Source organism: Gymnogyps californianus, chromosome 3 (genome assembly GCF_018139145.2).
Source record: "Gymnogyps californianus isolate 813 chromosome 3, ASM1813914v2, whole genome shotgun sequence".
NCBI classification, from domain to species: Eukaryota; Metazoa; Chordata; class Aves; order Accipitriformes; family Cathartidae; genus Gymnogyps; species Gymnogyps californianus.
In genome coordinates, this window is record NC_059473.1 from 127,324,859 (window position 1) to 127,352,723 (window position 27,865).

Below are 27,865 nucleotides of genomic sequence, written 5' to 3' on the forward strand. Positions count from 1 at the left end.
GCCTACGCTGGCATCCCGCAAACCAAACCTAGGCTCCTCACGTCAGTAAAGGTCCAGAAAACAGACCTCCTCCCCGGCACCTTGCTCTGTCTCATCTCTCTGCAGGGAGTGCTCTTCCTCCATCTGTGCCGAGCTCCCTCCCCACACCTCATTGAAGCTCTTCCCCAAATCTTCCCCGCCCAACTGACAAACCCAAACCAGACCCAGGCCCTGCACAGCCGCTCTCCTCGCAACGTACCTACTGGCCTCACCCCCCCACAACACACGCTATGACCCAGTTTTCAACAGTCAGCGGCTCCCCGGGCACCTCAACGAGACAGCCCTACACAAATCGATCCGGCCAAAGCTCCTTCCAGAGCCTGCAGCATCTGCCCCGCTCCCACAACGGCCACCGCTCCCCCTCCTCTCTCCACACACACAACACCCCTGACCCTTGTATGCACCGCAACACCTTTCACGTACGCGCTCACGCACTACACATCCACCCCGCGTACTCACAGCGCACACAAGCTACGCCCCCCCACACTACACACCCGCTTCTCTCACCCCTCTGTCCTGGTTTCGGCTGGGATAGAGTTAATTTTCTTCCTAGTAGCTGGTACAGTGCTGTGTTTTGGATTTAGTGTGAGAATGATGTTGATAACACACTGATGTTTTAGTTGTTGCTAAGTAGCGCTTATCTTAAGCCAAGGACTTTTCAGTTTCCCCTGCTCTGCCAGCAAGCAGGTGGGCAAGGAGCTGGGAGGGAGCACGGCCGGGGCAGCTGACCCCAACTAGCCAAAGGGCTATTCCATACCATGGAACGTCATGCCCAGTATATAAACTGGGGGGAGCTGGCCGGGAGGGGCGGATCGCTGCTGGGGTGTCGGTCAGCGGGTGGTGAGCAATTGCATTGTGCATCGCTGGGTGTTTTTCCTTCCCCCTCCCTCCTTTATTTTGTTATATTCCTTTTCATTACTATTATTATATTTCATTATTATCGCTATTAGTATTATATTTTACTTTAGTTATTAAACTGTTCTTATCTCAACCCACGAGTTCTGCCTTCTTTCCCGAGTCTCCTCCCCATCCCACTGGAGCGGCTGCGCGGTGCTTGCCTGCTGGCTGGGGTTAAACCACGACACCCCCCCACCAAACACCCCCACACACACCCCCCACGTACCCCACACCCGCTCCTCACCCCACGCACCCCCCGGAGCCACTACGCACCCACTCCTCGGCCGCACACACGCCACGCACGGGCAACCCCTCCCCAGGCACACACTCACGGGGCCCCACGCACACACACACCCCCCCCCCCAAATGAAGCAACACCCTTCCCCCACGCACCCGCCCCTCACGTACCACAACTCACCGCCCCCCCCATCCGCAACCGACCGACCGACCACCTTCCCGGCCGCCGCCCCCCCAAGCCGCCCGCTCACCTCCGCCCGTACCCAGCACCACCCCGCACTGCCGCCGCCGCCGCCGCTCGCCGCGCCGCCACTCAGAAGGACCCTGCGCCCGCCCCACCCTCCGGGCTGCCCGCTGTCCGCCTGAGGCACGCCGCCCGTCCCGCGGCCCCTACCGGCGCTCTCCCGCTCCTCCGCCCGCCGCTTCCTCTCGGTTGTGGACTAGAAACGTCCGAGGCCTTGCGGTGAGCGGAGAAGAGGGAGGGAGGGGGGAGCCGGCGGCGGCGGAGCGGACAGGCAGCGCGGCGGGCAGCCACGGGCGGGGACGGGAGGGCGGGGACGGCGCGGCCAAGCCGCCGGGCGGCCTCTCCCTCATTCGACCTCGCGCGCAGCAAAGATGGCGGCCGCGGTGCGCGCTATCGGCAGCCTGGGGCGCTTCACGGCCGCCGCCAAGTACAGCCCGTCCCGCCGCCCACCGCCCGCGGGTGAGCCGGAGCCTCCGGGGCGGCGGTTGCTGCCTCCTGCGCCGGGAGGGTTGGGGGGGAATGGGGGGAAGTGGGCGCGGTCTCTCAGGGTGGGAAATCCTCGCGTGAGCGTGTCCCGGGCGGTGTGCCCACGCGTGAGGGTGGAACTGGGCGGGGGGAAGAGGGACGGGGTGTCACTGAGGGGGGTATGCGTGAGGATGGCACTGGGGGGAGGGGGGCGGGCCTGTGAGGGGCAGCGGGTGGTGTGCCCACGCGTGAAGGTGTTGCTGGGGGGGGGGCGTGGCGGGCAGGGTGTCACGGAGGGGGTCGCTGGGCGGTGTGGCCTCGGGGGTCAGCGCGGGGGCTGCGAGGAACGGGGTGTTACCGGGGAAGGGTCTCTGAGGAACGGGGCGGGGGGGGCCGTTCCCGGTGTGCGTGTCCCTGGGGGAGCTGTGGGGCGGGGGGGGCTGCTGCCGCCCAGGTGTCCCTGCGTGTGTCTGTGTCCCACGCGAGGTGGGTTGTCCCCACGGCAGGAGGATCCCTGGCGTGTTTCTAACCGACACCCTTCCACCCCCCCCCTCCAAGGTTTCCCCAGGGCAGGGGTCCATGCCTCCGTGTCCTGGGGGGCCACGGGGCACGTGGGGGTGTGTGCGTGGGTGTGCCCCGACAAGGGAGATGCTGCCATGCCAGTCCCTGAGGCAGGCCGGCTTTCGTGTGGCCAGCCATGGTCCCTGTGTCCTCGCACATGGGCCCATTTTGGGAGTCCCTGTATGGCTCTGGGGGAGTCCCCGTGACCCTGTGCTGCGGGGCCGGGGGGGGAGGACATGGGGGACACGGACCCTCCACGCAGGATTGTCCTCGGCACTTGAGCTGATCCACAGGAAGAGACTGTCCTTGCGTCCTTACACGTGTGCGTGTCCCTGGTGCCCCCCTGTGTGCGTGCCTGGGGCGTGGGGGGGGAACGTCCCCATGTCCTTGGATGTCTGGATCCTGGGGCTGTCCTCCAGGCACGCAGGTCTATCTGTGGGAAGGGGGTGTCCCCGCGTGGGTGGGGAGAATGCCCCCAGGCGTGTTAGCATCGCCAGGTGCCCCAGGATCTGTCTTTATTTTGGTCTACAGGCACCTCAGCCCGTTGACTAACGCTCCTCCCTTGCCATCTGCCGACCCGGGCAGGCCATTGGCACTCTCCTGCCTGTTTGCGGTGCTGGGTCGTGGTGCTTCCTTGCCGAGCTACCAAAGCAAGGAGTCACCAGGTTGCCCCTAGGAAGGCCGAAGGGCACGGCTCAGAGGCATTGGAAACCGGTTCTTATTTCTGCCCTTTGAAGGACCTCAGGGTCTGGTGTCGATGTTGAGCTGAAATCTAGCAGCGTTTCATTTAAACCTGATACCTGTCTTACGGGCAGCGTGGGAGCGAGTTTTGTAGGTGAGCCGGTTGCTCCAGGAGCAGGGTTGCTGCAATCGATAACGAGCAGAACGGCGGTAACTCAGCGAGTGCTCAGGCTGTCGTTGGTTGGGCTTCTTGTCATGACTGGCAATATTCTTCATCACAAACGGTCCTGGAGCTGCTATGAGGACGCTGTCACTCACCGTAATTAATAGCGTTGTTCTGCCCTAACAAAGTGTTTGTTAAACTGGATGCAAACCTTGCCAGGGCAGGCCGAAAGGCAGCAAGCAGGCAGAAGACAGTGTGAGCTCGAGAGCTGGCCGTACCTGCTGAGCCACATGCCGTGTGCTAGCAGGTTCCCAGAGGGACAGGAAAGTTCAGTTTGTCAAAAGTTTCCCATCTCGCGGCTCGCAGTTCGACGTTCTGTGCCATCAGCTCACGGGTACAGGCTGAAAGCGTGGGCGGTTGTCGTCCTGAGCTTCAGCTGGTTCGCTCTGCTGGTGCTTGGCTTGATCCAGGACTGCAAGAAGGCTTTTCTCCGGAACCATCCATGGATGCTGTTCCCACTTCAAGTGGCATGCCGCATCTGGGTGAGTGGAAGGGTGGGAAGGAGAAGTGCTGGACAGGGAAGCAGCCGATGAAATAATAGAGAAAAGAGAAAGTGGGAAGAAGCAGGTCCTGGCTGGACTGTGTGACGGGGGCGTTTTCTGTTCTCTGCTGCATCCAAGTTCTCGGCAAAGTCCTGAGAGCAACTGTCTGAAGCGTTGGTGTCCCCGTCTCTAGACGGTCTTTTAATTGGAGTGAGTGAAATAGTGGAAATGGAGTCGATATTCGAGGCTTTTAATTCTAGAGTGAACGGTAGTGAAATGGCGGAAGCGTACATCTGGCCTGCTGCTTCCTTCAGCATTTTGAAGGAGGATTTTTCTGGCTCCGATCTTGGCAAGTTGCCATTGTACTGCTGAATGAATCAACGCCTAAAGCAGATGTGCTGTGACTGTGACCAAGTAAATGTGCTTTTCGTTTTAGACGTGTTTTCCACAAGTATTCTGGGCTCTAAAATAAAATACTGTCAGGCTAAAGACACCTCACTCGAATATTAAGCAGCTGTTACTCTAATGACAGTATCTTTCCCAAAAGAGTTTACATTAAAATGTAGTGAGATTTGTTCAGTTGTGCCCTTGATATTTTTTTTTTCCTAGTTCATATCTTTTGTTTTGCTAGAACTGAAAGGCAAAGTGGAATTCAAGGCTTACGGTTTTCATGGAAGCAGTCTGTTTGGAAACTGATATGAAAGAGGAAAGCATGTTGGACCATAGAAAGAGAAAAAATATAATTAATCCATTCACTTTTTATTTTTAATTGAGATTGTGTGTTTTGCATGCGATGTAGTTTTTACTGCATAGTCAGCGCTTTGCTTTTGGTAAGCGTTGGAGAGCGATGTGCTGCTTACCTTCCCGCATCCCAGCCTTAGCAGACGCCTGACCGAGGGTGTGGAAGGAAGACATCATCACTTGCCTTGCAGCTGAGATTTGTTTGGTCTCATTCTCCTTCCTGCCGTGCCTAGCCGCATGCAGCGATACAGGATTGAAGTGAATGAATTCAGTAAGATCAGTCCCTTGCCTTCTTTTTAAAGTAGCGGGGCTGTGTGGCTTTTATCGCGTTAAAATACTGCCATTAGAAGTGCAGCATATTCTGCTGAGGAGCGTCTGTCAGCAGGGAGATTGTTGTCAGACCACGCTTGGTTTTGTGAGAAATGAACGTTGGCGCTTATTTTCAGAAGTACCTGACTTTAGCGCATGAAAAGTTTAGGGAAATTAATGTTGGCTACAGCAATCACAATCTGGGTATTGTCCTAGTCAAGAAATACTTTGAAGTAGCTTTGGAGTGGAAACCAGTTCAATGTCTGTTTATAAAATGGTATTATGGCCACATGACACACACGCGCGCACACACAGACCTGTTTGCCGGCACAGACCGACGCTGAATTTCCATCCCCGCAGCCTCTCGCCGTGTGTCCTGGGCTCGGGGAATGGAGCACAAAGGTCAATCCCTACTGCCAGCACCGGAGACAAAGTGGAAAGAGGGCCAAAGTGCAGCGGAGCTCCAGCCCTGAGCCCGGGTCACGGGGCTGGGGGCAGCGGGAGGCACCTGTTGGTGAGGTGCAGGCTGAGGTTTTAAGCTTGTTTCCCCTGTGCTGGATTTTCTGCTTTCTTGCTGCTGGGAATGGGAATGTTTCGTTCCTAAACATTTTACCGGCGTTGAGCCGTAAATCTCCCCTAGCTAAATGGCTGCGTTCCAGTTGGTAGGTGTGCGTGCGGTGCTTAAGAAGTAACGCTTTTACTAGATTTCAGACTTAAAGCAGCTTTGGCAGGGATTCAGCCTAGATCTGCGTTAGAGGATCCTCTCAGTCAAGATCAAGGTCGCTCGAATGGAACTGAGATTCATCTGTGTACTGAGATCATCAGGCCAAATACAGTTTCTCAGCAGAAAAAGGAGATCTGGGATTTATGAGCCAGAAAAGTGGCATTTCACTTGTGGACAGAAGTTGTTCATACTGTGGCCTGAGTTTTCAGAGTGCTTTGAAACAAGACAAGTTTGTCTAGGTGCTTCCATATGTAATTAGTAGAGATGGATCAAATATTTTCATGATAGGTCAAGGCGAGAATAAATATTTTGTGTGCTCTTTTTGTGGTTCACCAGATGTACATACCCTGAGATCTGTGAAGTAATACTTGGGGTGGCACCATTCACTGGCACAAGAGTGTGTTTTTGCAGAAATATTCTAGGGCGGTTACGTTTGATTTGCGGAGAAGTTAACTTGCAGGCTTGAAACTCTCCAAAGTGCAGCAAGGTCTCTGGTTTAGCATGTGAAGAAGTGTTGAACTGTGCATGCTGACCCAAAACACCCCTGTGTGCCACCGGCTTCACCTCTTGTCAGCTCTTTGGGAAGAAGGCTTTGATTTTTATTTTTTTGCTCTCAGTTTGGCATTGCTGATGTTGGAAGCTGCGGTGTGGAATTTGTGCTGCGTAGGTCACTTCAATAGCGTGGAATCTGCTGAACTCTGGTGGTGGCACAGGTCAGGCCGTAAGAGAAGGAAGTGGCTCATACTCAGGATTTTCCGAAACACTGTACTCAGCAGATGAGGGGAGATGGGAGGATGCATTAATAAAGGAGAGTTGAGCTGAGACTACTGAGAATTCCTTTAACATCTGCAACGTCTTTTCTTTAGGTTATGCTTGCCGTACCATCTCCACCTCCACTGCTCTTCAGAGTAAGTGTAAAGCTTTTCTACGTGGGTTCATTTTCTTTCTTAAAATCCACTGAGCATAAGCTGATAACGCGTTTCTGTTTGTTTCCAGCTAGAACCCACGTTAGCTGTGATATCAAAGGAGATGTTGCTGTTGTACGCTTCAACACACCAAATTCCAAGGTACTGTTTTAGCTGGCTGTGGTTAATAGGCATATCAGTGGAAATGGCAGAAATAGCAGTCGTATGGAGAAGGCATTGAAAATTCTAATTTAAGACTAAGAACTTCCCTAACCTGCAGCCTTTCAAAGTTGCGAGCAAAGTAGAAATAGGAAAATGAGCATTTGGGCGTTTAATGAGACATCTGAAAATGCCTCATGGAAGTATTTTGTGTGTACTAAGCTAACTTGTCTCTCTCACTGGCACAAGATACCACTAAATCTTATTAAGTTCCTGGATTCAAGATGGTTAAGGAGAGTGTCTGTTAAATAGAAAAAAAAAAAACAGCTTAGAAGCTTATAAGATCTGTGTTTGAGGTCACAAACCCACTGTTGGTGAGGTTAAGGAGGAACTTCTTACTAACAGATTACTTGATGACCTGCTGCAGGGTTTCATCTTGGAGGTTTTTTCTCACTGTATTATGACACAGGATGAACTAACTTGTATAGCAAATCTGGGCTCAATTTGAGCGCCCCAGAAGTGTTATAATTGTGCCAAGCAATGGTCTGGCTGTTGGGCGAATTCCTGGATGGTCTTGTCCTGGTTTGGTTCCCCCCCCGCCCCCCCCAGAAGGCAAATCTTGGAAGGCTGTAGAGCCGCTGCTCCTACTGACTTGGAAAATCCATTCAGACCTACCATTGGCTTTGGCTTTTTGTTGTCAGTCTGTCTTCTGTGCAAGTTTTCCTGATGATACGATGGTTGAGTCCAGTACTTAATCAGAGGTTAAACTCCACTGTCTCCTGGGCTCCCTATTTACAATGCTTATTTGCCGCTTTCAGGTGAACACTCTCTCCAGACAGCTGAGCTCAGAGTTCACTGATGTAATGAATGAGATCTGGGCCAATGAAGCTGTCAAAAGTGCCGTCCTCATCTCTTCAAAGCCAGGATCTTTCATTGCTGGAGCCGATATCGAGTAAGTATGGAGGGGTTAGAAGTTACGCTGATGGAGCTTTCTCTGAAGTCCAGCATCGAGGGGCAGTGGTCTGGTGTGCTGTGAAGCCCGAGCAGTTTGTCACTGACATCTCCCCAGGGCTGAGGCAGAGGCTGGGAATGAAATCCGTGTGCGCAGCATGCCTAACTTGCTCAAATGATGTTAGGACCTTGAAAAAGAGGAACATGGCAAGTCATTAAACCCCATTTGGCTGTAACGCTTGGTCACTCCTTCCTGCGTGCTGGGGTGCAGCCAAGGAAACCCATCCTGGCTCCGGGGTGAGCATTGTCCTTTGGTCTGGGACACAAGAAGAGCAGATAATTTACATGCAGAACTTCATTTAAGCTGGGTTTGAGTGCCGGGCGGTCTGCCAGCGTGGCCCCTTGATTAGGCAGGATTCGGTGCTCTGCCATGCGGAGCATCTGAGCAGCCTCCCAGGCGATTCAGCGTGGGTAACTTTTGCAAAGTGTGGCATGACCCATGTGGGTGCTCTCACTGGGACCTGGAGTGCCATTGGCTCCTAGTCCTGACATTGGGCAGGACTGAAGAGTTGTTTAAAGACATTAAAAGCCAGAAAGCTCTGAGGAAAGAAGGTAAATTACAAACAGACCCTTCAAAACCTTATTACCTTTTTGGCTGGTCTTATTCAGGGGCAGAGACTTGATATATGTTGTGGTGGGAAGGAGGCAGTAGCTAGAGCAAAAGGGCAGGCTGTGTTTAAGAGGTGTCTGCTGGTCTCAACGCTACGAGCCTCCCGAATTGTGCCTGCCTGGCAAACGCTGCTAACCTCCGTGAGAGTAATTGGCACGGGGAGTCTCTAATTGGCGGAGTGCAACATCGGAGCAGTGGCCATCTGCTCCTCTACAAAGTGATCCCGGGCTCTCCCCTCCACCCTTCCTGGCAAGTGCTTTGAGGCTTCCTATGACCCTTCCTCCTCTCCCCCAAAGGCTTTCAAAGCTCTGACACAAGGAAACTCATTCACTGCCTGCAGGCGCAGCCCAGTGTCAGCATGCAGTGACTTAACCCACTGAATTTAGTAGTCTTCCTGTGTTGTCTGTTAATCTAAGACTGGGGGACTAAATAGCTCTTGCCTGTCAGTCAGTCACTGGAGCTTTGTGGGAAAAGAGGAACAAACTCGTTGAAGCACTCTCATTTTACTGCTGTTTTCTCAGTGCTTTTCCAATTCTGATCAGCCTTTCTGCCTCACTGCAGCATGATTGAAGCCTGCAAGACTGCTCAGGAAGTGACTCAGCTCTCTCAGGAAGGACAGAAGATGCTAGAAAAAATTGAGCGGTCTCCAAAGCCCGTAGTTGCTGCCATCAGTGGCTCCTGCCTGGGAGGAGGACTGGAGGTATTGAACAGTTCTGGGTCTGACAAGCAGGAGTGGGAGTTGATAGCGCTGGTTCTCTAAACAATCCAAATGATGCCTGCAGGACTACTTACTGTGAGAAGGATTTGAGACCTGACGTGGGCTCATTACATCCATTCAAATGAGTTTGTGGCAAGTTAATGGCTTGGTTGTGCTTCAGGGCTCTGCCATGCTAATTTTTCTGCTTCCGTTGAAACAGAGCTGATCAAATATGAATCTGTGTGGGCCAGGCTAATATTTAGATGAGAGCGTCCCAGGGAAAACCGGCTGTTTCCAGTAGCCATTGGATCTGGATAAATGCTGCTGGCAGAGTGCAGGCTGGAAATTGCTGCTTTTCAGATGAACTGAGTCTTGTATCCCAGCAACTTCTGTTCTTTAAAAGGTTGTTTAAAGGTTTTAAAGGTTGTAAAGGTTGTTGTGAGAGGGATGAGTGTGGGGAACCTGGCCAGGCTCCACCCTGGCCTGCGTGCTCTGCTCCGTCCCTTGCCACTTCAGCTGGGTGCAGTATTTGCTTCGTAGTCTCCATCTAGGATTTTGTAAACTGAAAGACTCTGTGGTAATTCCTGGAGCAAAGTTGTTACTAAAACAGGATGGCTTTGTGGGAATGGAGTCTCTTCAGTTCTGTACTGATTTCTCAAGCAGTCGCAGCTTTTTACAAGCACTGTGGTGACAGATCTGGACTTGGTGATCCAGTGATAAACCAAGTGTCATGGCTGATCTGTAAATGGGACCGTGCTCTCAGTGTAGTGAATGAATGGTCTAGATGAGATTTAAAAATAGCTTGGCTCAGTTTGGTAGTTTCATGTGCATGTCTTAGCTGCTTGCTGTCATCTGCCTGTGTGCGCGTCTTGTGCTGGAAGAAGCCATCAGTGAGCACGGAGGGAATTTGGGCAGTTGAATTAGGGAATTGGGGTAGGGTTGGGAGGAAAGTTGAGGCAGTGTATAGAAGAGACCTTTGTGATAGATGCCCGGTTCTTCTGTGGTCTTTCACAGGGAAACCTTTAGTTTTCTCTTCCTTTTTTAAGGTTGCCATTGCGTGTCACTACAGAATAGCAACAAAGGACAAGAAAACAATCTTGGGAACACCTGAAGTGTTACTGGGTCTCCTGCCAGGGGCAGGAGGTACTCAGAGGCTGCCAAAGATGGTAAGTAAGAGGAAAAACTTCACTCGATAGCCCCTTCTGCTGCATGGCACGCTCCCATTCTGAAATCCCCTTTCTGCCCTTCCAGGTAGGACTTCCTGCTGCCTTTGATATGATGCTGACTGGAAGGAACATCCGTGCTGACAGAGCAAAGAAGATGGGTCTGGTTGACCAGCTGGTGGACCCACTAGGTCAGACATGATGCCTCTCAGTTTCTTGATCTGCTGCCTGTCAGTTAACCTCTCCACCTTACTGAAATGGGTGGAGAAGCCACTGATGCAGTCAGCAGTCTAGTGGGGGCAAAGCATATGGACTGCAAGGTCCTTACTGTGCTCTGCAGTGCAATCTCCATTCCCACCTTAGAGGCATGTGCACAGGGACCTGGAAATGTCAGGCTCCTGCTAAAGTGAAGTGAATAGGGAAAGGTTAGCATAGAGGGCAGGCCTGTTGGCTCTCTTGCGTAAGCTAATTACAGATAAGGACCTGCATTCCTCATTTATCATGTCAGAGGGACAGATTGCAACCCATAATGAAAGGAGAATAGATGACCGATGTCTGCATTTATGCAGCCTGCAGATGTTAATCTCTGTGACAAGATCTTGAGAAGAAGCCAACCCCCGTGGCTTAGGCGCTCTGAATTGCCAACTGACTTTCAGTTGGATGGAGAAATTCCTTGCAAACTGCAGACTTCCAAGTGCTGAATGGGTTAGTGAATAATTTCTTGCTCCTGCTGTTCCTTCACTAGCGCGACTTTCTTGGAAGGTGACTAAATGGAGGGGCAGACCCTCCACAGCCTCCTCTGAATGGTCTGAGCAGCTACAGCCAGGAGTTAGAATGGAAACCACTGTGCCAGCTGGTGCTGCCACGCAGTTGTGCTGTGCTGAGCTTGGTTTCCCCAGGCAGAGCGTGGCCAGAGAACCCTGGTGGCCCTTAGCTCCTGAAGTTAAAGGAAATAAAATAAACAGAAAGAAAAGGTGCTGCTGCCTACCCTGAGAAATGCAAGGGTAGCCCTTGTGTCTGCTCTGTCTCACATGCCAGCGTTCAGCTGGATGAGATGTCCTTAGCTGTATTCTTGCTTATAAAACAGATCACTGGTACCCAGGCTTGAGTTAAAATTGCCTGAATAAACTTTACCACTGTATACTTGCTTAAATGTGAATTGGCTTTTAAGAGCCAGCAAATGCGACTTTTTAAACCAATGATTACACTGGCTTGCTTAAAGGAAGCCTGAATTTTTTGAAGAGCTGTTTGGAATCCTAGCTCAGACCAGATAAGCATGTAGGAGGAACACAAAAAACAAACTACATGCAAGCATTAGAGGCATTCCTTGTTCATTCAGATAGCAGCCAGTGCCAGAAGGCCTTCCGCTGAGTATTCTCATTTTCATTCTTAATGTCTGGGGGAAGGCAGCTTTAACTGGAGTGATGCTTCAACTAATCATTGAAAGCTTTCAAGGAGAGAGACAGCATTAATCAGGAGGCAATTTCATGGCGTGCAATCAGTTCTCCTTCAATAGGGAGCTCTACAGCATTCTCTTGATCTGTTTACTACTGTGCCCAGATCTGATTCTGGCGTGTGCCTTTTAAATAAGAAAGCAGATGGAAGCAGACAGCTTGGAGCTCCTGGGTTAGGACACTACAAAATGTTGAGCGGTAACCACAAGTAAAGTAAACCCACGTATGTCGGTTTGACCACCTTGCCTGAATAGTTCTTATAGCTCAGACTTACAAATAAACAGCTCTTTTCTTCAGCTGTAATATCAAAGTCCAGCGCTTGTTGACGTTGAACACCCAAGCTAATGGAAAGGGGAAATCAGGTATTCGCATCTCGTAGCACACCGGGCCACTGAAGCTGAAGGCCTTGGACGTGTTGCCTTGAAGGGGTGGGAGGAGAATTTGGAAGCTGGTAAGGTTTGAGCTTTGAAATCCTAAATGCTCTCAAATTTCCAATAAATTCTCTAAAATCCACTGGGCATTGCTGAAATGTAGATTATGCAGCAGCTCTGGGTTAAGTTTTCTCAGCTGCCTGTAAAATCATAGAATCATAGAATGGTTTGGGTTGGAAGGGACCTTCAAGATCATCTAGTTCCAACCCCCCTGCCATGGGCAGGGACTCCTTCCACCAGGCCAGGTTGCTCAAAGCCCCATCCAACCTGGCCTCAAACACTTCCAAGGATGGGGCATCCACAACCTCTCTGGGCAACCTGTGCCAGTGCCTCACCACCCTCACAGTGAAGAACTTCTTCCTTACATCTCATCTAAATCTCCCTCTTTCAGTTTAAAGCCATTACCCCTTGTCCTATCACTACCTGTCCTTGTGAAAAGTCCCTCTCCGGCTTTCTTGTAGGCCCCTTTAGGTACTGGCAGGCTGCTATAAGGTCTCCCTGGAGCCTTCTCTTCTCCAGGCTGAACAACCCCAACTCTCTCAGCCTGTCCTCATGGGAGAGGTGCTCCAGCCCTCAGATCATCTTTGTGGCCTCCTCTGGACCTGCTCCAACAGGTCCATGTCCTTCTTCTGTTGGGGGCACCAGAGCTGGACACAGTACTGCAGGTGGGGTCTCACCAGAGCAGAGTAGAGAGGGAGAATCCCCTCCCTCAACCTGGCCACGCTTCTTTTGATGCAGCCCAGGATGGGGTTGGCTTTCTGGGCTGCGAGCGCACATTGCCGGGTCATGTTGAGTTTCTTGTCAACCAACACCCCCAAGTCCTTCTCCTCAGGGCTGCTCTCAATCCACTCATCGCCCAGCCTGTATTTGTGCTTGGGATTGTCCCTGACCCATGTGCAGGACCTTGCACTTGGCTTTGTGGAACTTCATGAGGTTCGCACAGGCCCGCCTCAAGCCTGTCAGGGTCCCTCTGGATGGCATCCCTTCCCTCCAGCGTGTCGACCGCACCACACAGCTTGGTGTCATCAGCAAATTTGCTGAGAGTGCACTCGATCCCACTGTCCATGGCGCCGGCAAAGATGTTAAACAGCGCCGGTCCCAGTGCTGACCCCTGAGGAACGGCACTCATCACTGCTCTCCACTCGGACATGGAGCCGTTGACCACAACTCTTTGAGTGCGACCATCCAGCCAATTCCTTGTCCACCGAGTGGTCCATCCGTCAAATCCATGTGTCTCCAATTTAGAGACAACGATGTTCTGCGGGACAGTGTGCACATCTAACACCTCTTGTTATTCCCCATGCTATGTGCGTTTGTGTAGAGGCATTTAAGTTGGGCCCCCGATGAAGCTGACTAACTGGCTGGAGTGGCTGGAATTCCTTTGTGCTGCTCTTCAGGTGCTCTCCTGCTGACCTGTGATCCCTCTCCAGGCATCTATTGCTGGCACTGGCATCCAGCTGGTAGGAGTAGGATGGACTGAGGTTCCCCTGCCCCAGCAACTTTAGTTGAAAGCCCTCTTCACCAGCTTGGCAAGCCCATGACCGAAGATGCTCTTCCCCTTCTCTGACAGATGGACCCCATCAGCCCCCAGTTGACCAGGTGTCTCTAAGCGAGTCCCATGGTCTAAGTAGCCGAACCCCTGGCTGTGGCACCAGTCCCGTAACCATTTATTGATTCACCAGATTTGACTGGCCCTTTCAGACCCCTGTCCTTTGGCCGGGAGGACTGAGGAAAAAACTACCTGCTACGGTAGTCTCTCCATGACGTCCCTGATAGGAGCCCCCGGTAAGCAGCACACCTCTCTAGAGAGTGCGTCAGGTCAGCAAATGGGTGCCTCCGTACCTCTCAGAAGAGAGTTGCCTATTACTGTCACCCATCGCCTTTTCTTACGTTGTCTTACAATACGTTGTTTTGTTTGGACTGTTTTCCTCTAGAATGGCTCTGACATACTGCCAGGGTATGAGCGGGAGAGCTGAAGAGTGAGCTTTCATGGTCTGGTCAAAATGTACATGCTACTTTATTTGCTTCTTGCTGAGAGACCCTCCAGCAGGCAGCAGCATTTGGGGTCTGCTGAGTATATGCTCTCAAGTCTTTGTGAGAAGAGAGGTGAAACCTTAAATTTGAAGACCTTGGCTTTTGGTGGAGGGCGAGAGTAGTGGGAGGTGAAAGGAGAGGGGTTTTCTGGTTTGTTTTTGTTCTTTAACTGCCTCCTGTGTCAGGGAGTAGTTGTCTGCTGTGGTGTTTTCTTAGATCTGAAGGCTCTGTGCAGCATCTGGGTGTGGTTGGAGCAGCTTACGGTGAAGGTCAGTGAGGTTGCCCAGCTGTAAGGAGACAGAGCTGTGGCCTCATCAGGTTTGTTCTGCTAGTTCAGAGGCAGCCCAAGGCTGCACGTTTAGCTGGTGGCTCTGTGCAGAATCGCTGGGCATCGCTCTTTCATTAGTGACTCATGGTGTTTGCCTCTAGCAACTTTACACAACTGCCTTTTCAGCCCTGTACTCTATCCTCCTGTACTGATGATACAAGTCCTGCACTTGGAAATTGTGCAACCCACCCTCAGAGATTGCTAAAACTCGTTTTGCGGTGGCTTGCTTCATTGTTTGTGGGACAGCTTTAAGTTAGGCTAGGTGTTGCTGTGTGTCGCACTAGCTAAAGCAAGTGAGAGATTTCCTGCACCTGAGGTCAAAGGTTGAGGTTTCACTGGACATCAGCTCCAGTACAGGCAATTTTCAGGGACACAGTGCTTTGTAACTGTTGTCTGTATGTTTAATAGCAACAGTGTTGGTACAACGTGGTTGTGCAGACTTACTGTAGCACATAAGGGAGGGGAGGCAGAACACTGAAGTTCTGTTGAGATACAGGGGTGCCTGCAATTATGCAAAGTGAAAGGTTGAGGAATAAAGGGCACAATTTGCAACAAGATGGTCAGGCACTGAAACAGGGGTCCAGAGGGGTGACGGGACCTCCGTCCTTGGAGGTGTTCAGAGACTGGCAGAACATGGCCCTGAGCAACCTGATCTAATTCCAGAGCTGGATTTAACTTTGAGCTTGGCCCCACTTCGAGCAAGTGGGTCAGACCAGATGGCCTCCCATGTCCCCTTCCAGCCAAAGCTATTCCGTGGCTCTGTGAAAGCAGTGTTGATGTTTAAGTGGCATACTGCTGTCTGCTCCCATTAGGAGCTGGCGTTTTGGCATTTCTGTATAATGCCGTGTATGTTAAATGCCTTGGGGCCTTCATATAGTTGCCTGTTGAGCCTTTCCATCATTGTTCATAATCAAGAAAAGTCAGACGGGCGGGGGGGAATAGAGGGGTAGCGATTCAAAGGAACATCGTGTTGCTGTCTCATCCTTGCTTTTCTGCATCATCATCCATCAGTGATAACTTCTGCTGCATTTCCTTGAGACTTCTTTTTTTTTTTATTCACAGGGCCAGGTATGAAGGCTCCAGAAGCACGAACAATTGAGTACTTGGAGGAGGTAGCAATTGGCTTTGCCAGAGGACTAGCCAACAGGACTGTGTCTGCCAAAAGATCGAAAGGGCTAATACAGAGTAAGTCTGTGGGCATCACGGCCAAATCCCAAGGGACTGTAGTGAGTATAATCCAGCTTTGCTTCTCAGGGATGTGTTCGTGCTCCTACTTAATTCCATTTTCAAAACAAAGTTATTTCCTGTTGTAATCGTCTCTTGAGCCAGGTGGGTTGGTAGAGAAAACATTGCTCTGCAGATCTGATCTTCCAAGCGGCATTGCCAGAGCTGCACATGGCGGCTCCTGAAGTGTACTAGAAGGGAGCCAGGCCTCAGGGAGAGAGCAGCAGCTACCTCCAGAGGACTACCCGTCTTCAAAGTTTTAGTAGCAAGTTCTGTAGCAAGCTTGTGTAATCAAGCGGGAAGAGGCACATGGGTCTGCTCTGCACTAATCCTCTTTAGCCAAGCCCTTATGCAGTTAGCGGAGCCCAGAAATGATGACATCTTTGTGCGAGTTCTGCTCCCCAGAGCTCAGTGTGTCACCAGTTGTATTAAGAGGATACTTTAGCCCTAAATGAGACTTGTCTGTGGAATGAGCCATAGAAACCCTTCTAAGCAGACCATGCTACCTGTGGCTGAGTTTCAGGTGCTTGTTTCTGTTGCAGATATGCAACATTCACATCTATACTTTTTAACTTTCAGGTTGATCATTTAAAGGCTGATTGTGCATATAGCACCGTGCTGAAACATGTTTTGTCCCGTCTTGCAGAGATAACAGACTATGCTATGGCTCTTCCATTTGTGAGGCGGCAAGTCTACAAGACAGTGGAGAGCAAAGTTCAGAAGCAAACCAAAGGACTCTACCCTGCTCCACTGAAGATCATTGAGGTAACCCCCACCGCGAGGCCCAAGAAGCTACAGTGAAGGTGGATCTGTGGGATAACAGGGCAGCAGACAGAGGGAAGGTGGTTCCTTCCTCTGAGTCAAGCCATACGTCCTGATGTTCACAGAAGATCAGTCCTGATGAGAGCTAGCTATGTGGTATATCGAGCAAGCATGGTAAAATTCAGAATAGCTTCCCAGAATATGATCACCAATTTATGTGGGACTGGTACCGGTAAGGGGTAGATCAAGAAACCCAGTTGAGGGAAGGCTTAGCTGGAATACTTTGTCCATGAAACTTTCGGCTGCAGTTTTTCCAGGTTTCCTATACAGTTTCTAAAGAGTTGGGTGAACCTCTTGGAAGCTAGGAAAATATAAATTGCTGTTTTCATAGCACTAACCACACAATACTCTAAAAGTTAGTCCCCTGAGTTACACAGGCATTGTACTACTTACAGACACTGTCCATGGTTGAATCCTTATTTTAAAATGACCCTTCACTATTTAAGTTATTGCCAAGACTTCTCTAAAACCTGTGAATGCCCCCCTCTGACTCTGAGAGCAGTGACATTACAGGAGCACAGTCCTACTGAAAACAATTCCTGAAACCACAAGGTATGTGTAGAAATTAACCTGATGGAAAGCTCCTTGCCATCGTAGCTATTCTGTGCTAGAAGGTCAGGGTGATTCATAGCTCCGCGTTGAACAGCGTGGACAGGACCCAGAGAGTCTGACGTGTGCCTTGAATATTGGGGAGGGGTCACTTGTGAAAACAGGAGGTGCAGCTAAACAAGTAATCTCATTAAAGCATAGCCGTTGGCAGACATGACTTAGCAGCGGTGTATCTTTATTGTTCTTTGACTAGGTTGTAAAGACTGGTCTTGATCAGGGGCATGACGCTGGATACCTCACTGAATCCCAGGTAAGGAGATTAGATCCCTGGTAGTAATCAGTGAATTGTGTAGTCGGGGGGGGTTGCATTTAACTACGCACAAAGGATAATGCTCGTCACAGGCTGCTCAAAGTGGTGTCTTGCTCCCTGCCCCTTCTGGCAGTGGGGCTGTGAAGAAGGTCTGTCTTGAACAACAGAACTGTTTGTCAAGGTTCTTCATCTGTGAAAACAGTTTGTGCCTTTTCTCATTCCTGTCTGTGTTATCTTTTTGAGTGGGGAATAACCAGACAGAGTTCACCGATCTAGGTTTCACGTAACAGGACTTTGATTTCTCTGTGTGTCTGAGCACTGTTTTTTCTGATTGTCACATGGGACAGATAACCTAGAGGTGTGGCTATAGTGCTGTCAGTCTCATCAGTGTTTCCAGGCAATTTGGTGCAAACAAGTCATTTCCTCCAAGAATTAACTTCCATTTTTACCAGTGTTCTGTTTACTCTATCGCCTTTTTTCACCATCATCTTTGTTCAGGGTGTTAATTCTCCATTACTCTTGTTTTGCTGTTTGTCCTGTTTTCCAGTCCGGGTACTTTGCGCTGGTCCTTTTTCACCCATTGATAATTTTGGGTACTTCTGAAAATTAGGTGGGTTTTTTTTTTTCAGTAGTGGTTTCTCGCCCAGAACAGGACTTCTCTCTCCTTATCCCTTGGTCGAACTTACCTTATTTAGTAGCCACTCCAGTCAGCACACTGGCTAGTACTGGCCATTCAGGGGGACCTCAACAGACCAGAGAACTGGGCAGACAGGGACCTCATGAAGTTAAGCAAAGGGAAATGCCAAGTGCTGCCCCTGGGGAGGAATAACCCTGTGTACTCGTGCAGGCTGGGGGCCAGCTGACTGGAGAGAGTCCAGCGAAGGGCCACAAGGATGATTGAAGGCCTGGAGCATCTGGCACACGAGGAGAGGCTGGGAGACCTGGGACCGGAGAAGAGAAGGCTCGGGGGGATCTTATCAATGTATATAAATACCTGGTAGGAAGCAGTAAAGAAGGCATAGCTACACTCTTCTCAGTGGTATCCAGTGGCAGAATAAGAGGTAATGGGCACAGACTGAAAAGGGAAATTCCACTTAAATACGCAAACCAGCTCTTTTACTGTGAAGGTGATTGAACGCTGGAACAGATTGCCCAGAGAGACTGTGAATTCTCCCTCCGTGGCGATACTCAAAACCCAACCAGACACAGTCCTAAGCAGCCTGCTCTGGTTGATCCTGCTTTGAGCAACGGGGTGGGACAAGACAATCTCCACAGGTCTCTTCCAACCTCAACTATTCAGCGGTTCTGTGATTCTGTGAAACGAGCCTCTATTTCATTCTTCCTTTCCCTTCAATTCTTTAGTTCCCTGGCACATCGGTTAAGTCTAGCACCAGTGATGACTGTTAAGGGTAGTTAAGTCTTTTGCATTTTAAGGCCCGAAAGACTTCACCTCTTGTTCTGCTTGCTGCTTTTCCCCTTCGTAGGTCCAGCCAGTGGTGAGGCTGAGCCGATATTGCAGAGGTGTGGGTACACACACACGTGCGTTCACAAACACAGAGTACACGCACGGCTGGCCGCACAGGCAGCGCCGTGCCTTTACTGGTGACACCCATGTAAACACAAACCGCTCACAGGCATGGCCAATGATTTGTACTGGTCAGAACTGAAGTTCACGCGCGGCAATAAGTGCACATGTGCGCACACACACCCACACGCACCCCTTTAGTAGCTGGCTGTAGATGTTTCATCTGTCAGTTAGGTGGCTGCAGGGCCTGGTCTGACCAACTGCTGGCACATGGACCTCATGTCCTAAATGCCATCCAGTCCTGCTTGAGGTTTGCTAGTGACACACTTGGGAAAATAGGAATAGAGTTTAATATGGGGGTAGGACAGACTGTGGTGGGCAGATCCAGGGTCTGAGCAGGCAGGCGTACTCACCAGCAACTTGCTTATGCGTGACCCTTTTATTCCACACACACACACACAGAGTCTTTGTTTTCTCACGCTTGTTCATCCTCAACCATCTCGATCCCTCCCTTTCTCTGCCCTTGCCTCTGCCTTAATAAACAACCTGCCCCTAATTAGTTTTTCCTCGCTGGTCCCAGTTTTGCTGCATCTGTACTCAAATTTGTTATTTTTGATACTGAAGAGGTAATTCTGGCTGTGCACAGTGTCACTGGTGTGGTTACCTGGGCACTGCTGGCTCTGCAAGGCCTGACTGCCCCAGAAGACCCACAACACTCCCATCTGGTTATCTGTGCGTGTGGGTCATCTCTTACATCGCTGGGGGGAAATCCGTCTGTCCCCCGCAGTACTATCTGTAACTTTCACCAGCTTCTCACGCTGCTGTCTGTCACATCCCGCAGTCTTTCCTGCCGTGCTTAGTAGCTCCTTTTGTTGTCTTCTGGTGACAAGGTCCTGGTCTGAGATGTAGCTGTCTGCCTCCTACCTTAACAGTGACCTCCTGGGTATACCCCATCTGTTCTGGTTATGCATTCCACCACGTTTGGTCTGGTGCTGAATAAAAGGCTTGGGATACTCTGTTCTTTACAAAAAAGAATGAATGTTTTTTCCTGAGAATAGCGGCAGGATGGAGATCTTCCCAGAACCCTCTAAAGAATAATAAGTGTCAGTGTCGTGTCTTTTTTAATGCCTCCCTCTTTCCCCTAGGATAGGAGACTTGCAGATTCTCTTCCAGGCTTTGTGTTTCTGATATTTTAACAAGCCTTTAACTGACAGGACAGTGGAGAAGGAAGATACAGCCTGCTCTAAACTACATTGCGTTGGCAGCTTTCCTTAGCTGACTTGGCTCAGGCAACATTAGTTTTCTGTCGCCTTACGCTGTCTTTTGTCTTCCTGACTACTTTCCCGTTTCATGCTGAGTGCTGGGAGGTTATGCAGGCCTTAGATTTTGTTGCCTGTCTATGATCCTCCGAAAATAGTATCAGGCTACTGCTGTCAGTGAGAATTGGCCTGTTTAAAGATTTTTCTCAAAAGTCTCAGGGCAGGGCCCTTCCACCTGGAAGCCGCTGGGACAATGGCCCCGGCTGGTGCAGGATGCACATGGGGGAGAAGGGGTCTCGTGTCGGTGAAATACAGTCGTGCCACTGGGGAAGCAGAAGTGGCTCCTGCATTGATCTCGCAGGACCCTGCAGCTGCCGGCTGGCCGAGGCAGCCGGATCACTTCTGGCTCACCATCACGCCAGTGAACTGCCAGGGAATGCTCCTCCCAAAGCTGTGCTGGGAGGGTGGAAGTGAGCTGTGAATCATTCAGGGGGTAGGAATGAGATGGACATGGAAATACTGTGGCTGCTCTTGTTCCCTGGCAGAACCCCTGCCCCTCCAGACACGAGTGTTAGAGGTACACACTCTTTCAGATGCTTTAATTATATTGTTTATGGGAAAGGACATTGAATGAGCAGTTTCCTGCTGCTTTCTGGCAGCCCATATGGGAGGCAGCGGTGCAAAGTGGGCTGTGCTTAGCACAGAAGGTGCCTCTGGGCAGAGGATACATATGCCCTGTCCGTTCTTCCTTTTCTAACCAGGTTACCAGTCTGTCCAGTTGCACTGGTGGCTGTGCTCTCCCCTTGCCAATGTTTTTGACGTGTGCGTGCTGGAAGCGAGACAGCTGTTAAATGTCAAACTCTCTGCTTCCCTCTTCCCTTTCTTCCAGAGCTTTGGCCAACTTGCAGTGACTAAGGAATCCAAGGCGCTGCTTGGACTTTACCATGGGCAAGTGCACTGCAAGAAGAACAAGTTTGGAACACCTCAGCGAGAGGTCAAGTAAGTGCAAGCGTGGGATGCCTGAGGAGCAGTCGGAGGACGTCTGCTAAAAGGCTCTTGGGACCGAGTGGCCTAGAGCCCTGAAAAGCAGTGTAGCAGAGCAGAGTGATTTGCAGCCTCCAGAAGGCTAATCCTGTGCAGTTTGGAGGTCTCACCCGCAAGTGAAATCTTTTTGCATGACCTCACTAAAAATAGTGCCTGGGTGGACAGGATCTGTGCGAGTCTGACAGCAGCAACGGAAATTCAGCTATTTCTAGCTTTGAATGTGTCCCCTGGTCCTTTTCTGTGCAGGACTCTGGCAGTGCTGGGAGCAGGGCTCATGGGAGCTGGGATCGCACAGGTTTCAGTGGATAAGGGACTGAAGACCATTCTGAAGGACACATCACAGCAAGGCTTGGACAGAGGACAGCAGCAGGTCTTCAAGGGGTATGTGAGTTAAAAGGAATTTGCTCGGGATGGGATGGGGCTGCCTTTAGTCAAAATACTCCTCTGCTTTCAGGCAGTCAGGAACTCCTGACACCTCTGTTCCTTTGGAGTCTTCTGCCATCAGACGTGACAGAAATGCTTGCTTTTACAGTTGCCCTATGCAGTGTGGTGGGATATTGCTACAAAATAGGCCCAGTGTATTCAGCCTTAGCTCCTTAGGTAGGTAGATGACCTAACAGATGATTGCTTTAGCTTTTAGATTTAGCAGTAGCTTATAGACCTAAGGGGAGAGGGAGTAATCCTGGCTGCCTAGAGGCCGGTGTCAGGGGAGGCATTGGGTCAGACTTCTGAAAAGCTGGATTTCTTTCCCCTGTCCTCCTGGCTCAGCAGTAACAGTGCTTAGCTGTGCATTGTCAGGAATATCAGCGACTGACCTTCAGGCTAATGCACCAGCTGAGCTGCGTGAGCACGGCTCTCCTTTTTCTAGATGGAAGGAGGGGCCAGGAGTGACAGTCCTGCTGGACTGGAGATGGTGTTTTGGGTCCCGGCTCTGGGAGGGAGGGCTGCCCTTGGTGTTGTGGTGCACCTCCAGCAGTCTGGGCTGGCCTGCCCGGGAGCTGTGACAGAGCTGTCCTTCCCTAGGCTGAACACCAAGGTGAAGAAGAAGAGTCTGACATCATTTGAGAGGGACTCCATTCTCAGCAACCTGACGGGCCAGCTGGACTACAAGGGCTTTGAGAAGGCAGACATGGTGATCGAGGCTGTGTTCGAGGACATTAACATCAAGCACAAAGTGCTGAAGGAAGTGGAGGCCGTGAGTATCGGTTCTGAGCAGCTTGTGCTAGATGTGGCCCCTGTATGGTGGAGACTCAGGGTGTCCTGTCCTGTGCTGCTGGGTTTGTCACATCTCCTTTGTGCTGCACTTTGGTGCTTGGTGCAAGTTATTTATGTCAGTACCTGGGGGAGTGTCAAGGTTCAGCCTTCCTATTCACTAAGGGTATTCACTGTTCAATAAGCAGTCACTAGTTCTTAGCTGACTGGGGCAGTTCTGACATTCCCTGACTCCTGGGAGCTGCTCCAAAAAACCACTGATACGACAGTAACGTCTTTTGGTATCTCCACAACTTACAGTTCTTTACTTACTATCTCTAGCTTGCTGCCACTGCTCTTTTCTGTTCAAGAGCACGCTTGGGGAAATAACTGCATGGTAAAGGAGCTGTTCTGTGCGCCTTTCTGAAGCCCCACCCTGCAGTGTCTAATGTGGTTGCAATGGTTTGGCAGAAACATGGGGACTCTCAGACTAATATTGCAGACCTGGAGAGAGTTCAGGGGAAGTCAGATCTGGCTGACTTGGGCTGTTGCTTTACAATTAGTTTCTAATGCTGTCTGCCCTGACAGAGAAAATCGGGTTTGCCTTGTTTGTCGGGGTTACCAGGTGCTGGTACTGTTCTCTCGGGGCTCTGCACACCCGACTCTGGAGCCTGTGCATTTACCCTGTCTCTTCCACCCCCTGCCACAGGTGATCCCTGCTCACTGTGTCTTCGCCAGTAACACCTCTGCCCTCCCCATCAACCAAATTGCTGCTGTTAGCAAGAGGCCAGAGAAGGTGAGTACCCAGTGCCACGTGCCTGCTATGAGTCTGTGCTGTTCGTGGCAAACTGCCTTTGCTGTAGGTGAGCGCTGGGATCTTCTGCTTCCTCCTCAGAACATGAAACAGCTCAACCTTTGTCCCCAGTGCGAGCTTTGAAGAAAGAGCTTGTGATCTTTGGACAGGTAGGAGGGGGATGAAGGTAGGCTCACCCCAAGTGCGATGTTGGCGAGGCAGGGTGCAGTCGGGAGGTCAGCGCACTTCAGGAAACGTTAATGCACATGGGGGCAGAGAAGCTATGGAAGGACTCGAGCTGAGAGAATTCCAGCCAGGAAGACTTCAGTCGTTTTGATAAACTGATTAGACATAGGAGTGACTTGCCATGATGGGAAAAGGCCTTCTCAAGGAGAAGGCACTAACCTAGCAGCAAAAAGGGAAGAAAAGTCGGTGGCGGGAAGCTGAACTCAGAGGTCCTGAAACTGAAGCCTTGGTCAGCCATGGGATCAGCTCCTGAGGGGGTGGTGGGGTTTTCTCTCTGGCTCCAAATGATCCCTGTGAACAGGATACCAAGAGCAACATAGCAGCTTGTGGCAGAGGTTTGGAGCAGAGGACTTCTTCATCCCTTTGCTTGAAGTCTAAACAGCATATAAAGTAACTGCCTCCTCATCCCTTAGCCCAGGCAAGCACAGCGGAGCAGGAACACTGCTTCATGTGGAGCAGCCTGCCCTGAGGGACGTGCTTGGTGGAGTTACTATCTGAGGGGTGTGAATGCGCGGGATTGGGAGGAATCAGCTGCACACTGTTTTTCATTGCCGTCTGTGGCTGCCAAGGGTACCTGTGATACCTGCTAGCCTGAGGCTGGCAGATCTGACACGGGCCGTACAGGAGACCTGCGCCCTTCGGGGAGCAGCGGCAGGAGACCAGACGTGACACTGCAGCGTCTGAAGTAGCGTGGGGGATCTGCGTGACCAGGGGGAGTCACCTCCCGAGGGCTAAGCGTTGATCTAGGGCAGCCGTGATATAAAAAGGGGGAAACGCTTTCCCCTCATTTGAGGAATCTGCTTTGCCTACCTGGGGCTGCAGAAAATGAAGGAAAGGGCAAGCAGTTCTCCTGTGAGATAATCCCATCTCCCTCTCTAAAAAAGGTGGGACAGGGACGAAGTAGCAGCTTGGGCAGAAGGAGGGGGAAGCTCTAGAGCTCAGTTGGAAAGCGTTACACAAATGCAAAAGCAAAAGTACCCTTGGCTGGTTCCCTAAACTCCCGCAAGGGTCTCAAGCCTGCCCAGGGCAGTGCGTTGCCTCTGCTACTTGTCTTCCTGCAGAAGTTCTGTGATCATCTGCAAAGTTGGACTAGATGATCATTATAGGTCCCTTCCAACTGAAATATTCTGTTCTAAAGTCCATAGGGTGACAATGTGTGTCCCAACTGTTGGAGGTTCCTGTGACCTTCGTGATCTTCTTCCTGGTTTGCTGTCGGACCTTAGTTGCATCGGAAATGCAAACTGAGTCATTTGTTCAGACTTGCATAGAACATCCTCTGATGTATAAATTGCCTGTGTAATGGCTCTTTATGGGGAAAGTAATAGGAAATCAGTTAACTAATTAGTGTATTTTCTTTAATTAGTTTTGCAGTCTGCAGCTCTCCTGCAAGGTGCCTCTGACTTATACAGATCTTAGTGCCAAGTGTAGCTTCCAGGAGGCATGAAGGTGACATGCTGATTACATGGTCATGTTAAGAAAGTGAGGCACGCAGCCGAATACTCTCCACTTAAATGCTGTTCCCAGAGGAAGGCTGCACTTACCTCTGTAATTGGTTTCTGGAAACGTGCCGCCTTGTCCTTAGATTCACTTCATCACAAAAAAAAAAAAAAACAACAAAACAAAAAAACGCACCAAAACAAAACATTCACAAGCAGAACACAGGGACTCTGCTCAACGTGTCTCTGTGACTGCTGTTCCACTCTCATAGTTCAGAAGAAGCACCACCCAGGCGTGTGGCTGCTCTGCCAGCTCAGATAGTACCTGCAGATCACGCAGCGCTTGTCATTCGCCCGAGGACTGAGCTCGGCGAAGATTCCCAGACAGGTTTTGCTGCCAGACTATTAACAAGTACAGAGAGAGCTGAGCAGCACTCTTGGTCCTCTAAGCATTATACCTAAATCCTCACTGAGGCAAGAGCAGTGGGGCATGTGCTGTGTCCTTGGGAAAGCCGAGGAGAGAAGGGGAGTTGGAGAGCACTCCCGTCAGGGAGGGATGCAGTGGAGCACGTGGCTGAATGGGTAGCGCACTGTGGTGCCCATGCTGGCCTGCTTCCCTCTGCAGCTGGGCACTTGACTTGCCCAGCAGATTACTCTGGGAGCCAAAGTCTGTCTTAACCCTGCTTAACCCTGAGCTCTTCCTTCTGCCTAGGTGATCGGGATGCACTACTTCTCCCCTGTTGACAGAATGCAGCTGCTGGAAATCATCACCACAGACAAAACATCCCAGGACACGGCCGCTTCCGCTGTTGCTGTTGGCCTCAAACAGGGCAAGGTCGTCATCGTGGTAAAGGTGAGGGAACGCTGCACAAAATATGAGCTGGGATAGTAAATAAAAGGGCAGGCTTGTGCACTGAGAGGAGGCTGAAACATGGCTGTGAATACACCGGCATTAGCTACTTGTGCTGAGAAGTAAAAACGGAGGTTAGAAGGCGGCAGGTGCCCAGGTGATCCCTCGAGTGTCCTTTGGAGCAGCCATGGAAGGCCAGAAGGCGCAGACGCAGTCTGATCGGCTAGCACGAGGAGCTGGCAGTCCTGCTCCACACAGCTTCCAGGAGGCTGAAGTCTGTAGTGGCATCCGAGATGGAGCAGAGTCTGGGCAGGACTCTCACCTCCTCTTCTCCCTGGCAAGCTGCAAGGACAGAGGGTCAATGAGCAGTAACCCTCCTCTTTCTGGATTTGAATCTCGTGTGAGAAGGAGCAGAAATACAGACAGAAGCGCAGGGGAAGAGCTATACCAAGCAGAGGGAGAAGGCTGAGCACAGCATAGCAAGGCAGCAGTTGAGAACAAACTGCTGTGGTCTCTAGGAGGAGGCAGCAGAGCCTCAGAAAAGCCATGGGCTTTGAATGGTTTGTTAGGCTCACAGCCGCTGTTGAACACGCGGCCCTCCAAACGGAGCTGGTCTCGTGCTCCATGGTAGAAAGCATCTGTGATGCTATTTCAGCTGTGTGGGAGGTTCAGCCGGTAGGCTCAGGGCAGTTTGATGAGCATATTTTTGGATTGGTCTTTTCACTGATGTGTGAGGTTGCCAGCAATGCTGAGCAGGCCTCTCCTGTGGTGCGGGGAAAACTGGCTTGTCTAAAAGTGCTCTAGGCATCTCTGAAGGCCAGTGGAGATACAGCGCTGCTTCTCTAACACTCATCCCCACATCAGATCCTTCCCTGAATGGCAGTTTGCAGCTAACCTGTTGCTTCCTGACTTTATGAGCAATATCAGAGGTGAAACAACTGGTTTATGCCTATTTCACTTGTGCTGAGCACCCTTTCCCCCTGTCAGCCTGTTGGGCTTGGTGAAGCAAGGGGACTTCTGCAGCCTGCTTGGGACCTCCAGGCACGATGTCAAATAAAAACACTCTGGTGGGAACTTCCAGGGAGTAAGTTCATGGAAGTCTTCAAACACTGCTGAGCCCTACAGGAAAAAACTATTCTAGCAGTCGATAACGTACTGTTAGAAATGGAGTTCAGTGTGTCTGGCCTGCATGTCAGCGCCCAAACTGCAGCCTGGGCTGTGAAACGCAGTTCTTGTGCTGCCGAGAGAGGCCGTGTTCCTGCAGTTTTTACTCACCTGCCTTCCTGCCGCACTCCTCTTCCCTAGGACGGGCCTGGCTTCTACACCACCAGGTGCCTGGGGCCGATGCTGGCAGAAGTGGTCCGAGTTCTCCAGGTGTGTATCCCGTCGACTACCGAGCATCCCCCAAATAGTTGTGTAAACTCTGCTGCTTCCTTGCCCCCGACCAGGCTGACCCCAGCCCTGGCCAAGAAGGGAGGTGGGTAACCAGCCCCGGTGCTCGTGGTCGTCCCCAGCCTGCTCTTGGCTGAGCTGTGGGCTGGTGAGACCTGGTGCAGGCGGTGATGAGGCTCTTTCCTCCCCACACGGCACCAGGGGAGGGTCAGGAGCGGTGCAAGCACGATTACACTGCTCCCATCTGTAATCAAACAGCTAACGGGACTGGTCGCAGTCTGTGGCCCCAGATGAGCGAGGGCTTTCTGCCCCCACGCTGGTTTTCCAGGACCCTCACCCAGAGATACCATTGCTTCCCCTTCTGTTCTTGCAGGAGGGCATTGACCCAAAGAAAATAGATGCCATCTCTACGGCCTTCGGCTTTCCTGTGGGTGCTGCCACGCTGATCGACGAGGTGGGTGTGGATGTGGCCACGCACGTGGCTGAGGACCTCGGCAAGGCCTTTGGCGAGCGCTTTGGAGGAGGCAGTATCGAGTTGTTCAAGCTCATGGTGGAAAAAGGCTTCTTAGGTGAGACGCTAGGCTCTTTTGATCGAACACGTTTCCCCTTTGTTCAAGGAAGAGTAGTAGCGTCCATCAGCCTCTTCTGCCTCGGGTGAGGGCAGTCAGAGAACAGTCCTGGGAGTGGGTCGGGAATCCCTCCCAGCTGTACCCTGGGCAGACCTTTGGCTGCAGCCAGACCTTCCTTTGCAGAAACGGCGGCAGCAGCAGCAGGCAAAGATGCTGCCCGGAGCAAAAGCAGCAGGCAAGATCTCATGAACCTCTGTCTG

General features: G+C 51.2%; 1 protein-coding gene across 1 annotated transcript in view; it reads left to right on the forward strand.

Moving 5' to 3' along the window:
- The first annotated feature begins 1,788 nt into the window (after positions 1–1,788).
- HADHA (hydroxyacyl-CoA dehydrogenase trifunctional multienzyme complex subunit alpha) overlaps positions 1,789–27,865 on the forward strand; it is a 29,391-nt gene continuing 3,314 nt past the window's right edge. The window contains exons 1-17 of the mRNA XM_050894205.1: positions 1,789–1,876; positions 6,470–6,511; positions 6,600–6,670; positions 7,486–7,619; positions 8,850–8,988; positions 10,032–10,151; positions 10,237–10,339; positions 15,458–15,580; positions 16,266–16,384; positions 17,244–17,300; positions 20,974–21,083; positions 21,375–21,509; positions 22,152–22,323; positions 23,029–23,115; positions 25,507–25,647; positions 26,950–27,018; positions 27,410–27,605. Of these exons, the coding sequence (XP_050750162.1) occupies positions 1,789–1,876; positions 6,470–6,511; positions 6,600–6,670; positions 7,486–7,619; positions 8,850–8,988; positions 10,032–10,151; positions 10,237–10,339; positions 15,458–15,580; positions 16,266–16,384; positions 17,244–17,300; positions 20,974–21,083; positions 21,375–21,509; positions 22,152–22,323; positions 23,029–23,115; positions 25,507–25,647; positions 26,950–27,018; positions 27,410–27,605 (1,906 nt within the window). The remainder of the gene's footprint in view (positions 1,877–6,469; positions 6,512–6,599; positions 6,671–7,485; positions 7,620–8,849; positions 8,989–10,031; positions 10,152–10,236; positions 10,340–15,457; positions 15,581–16,265; positions 16,385–17,243; positions 17,301–20,973; positions 21,084–21,374; positions 21,510–22,151; positions 22,324–23,028; positions 23,116–25,506; positions 25,648–26,949; positions 27,019–27,409; positions 27,606–27,865) is intronic.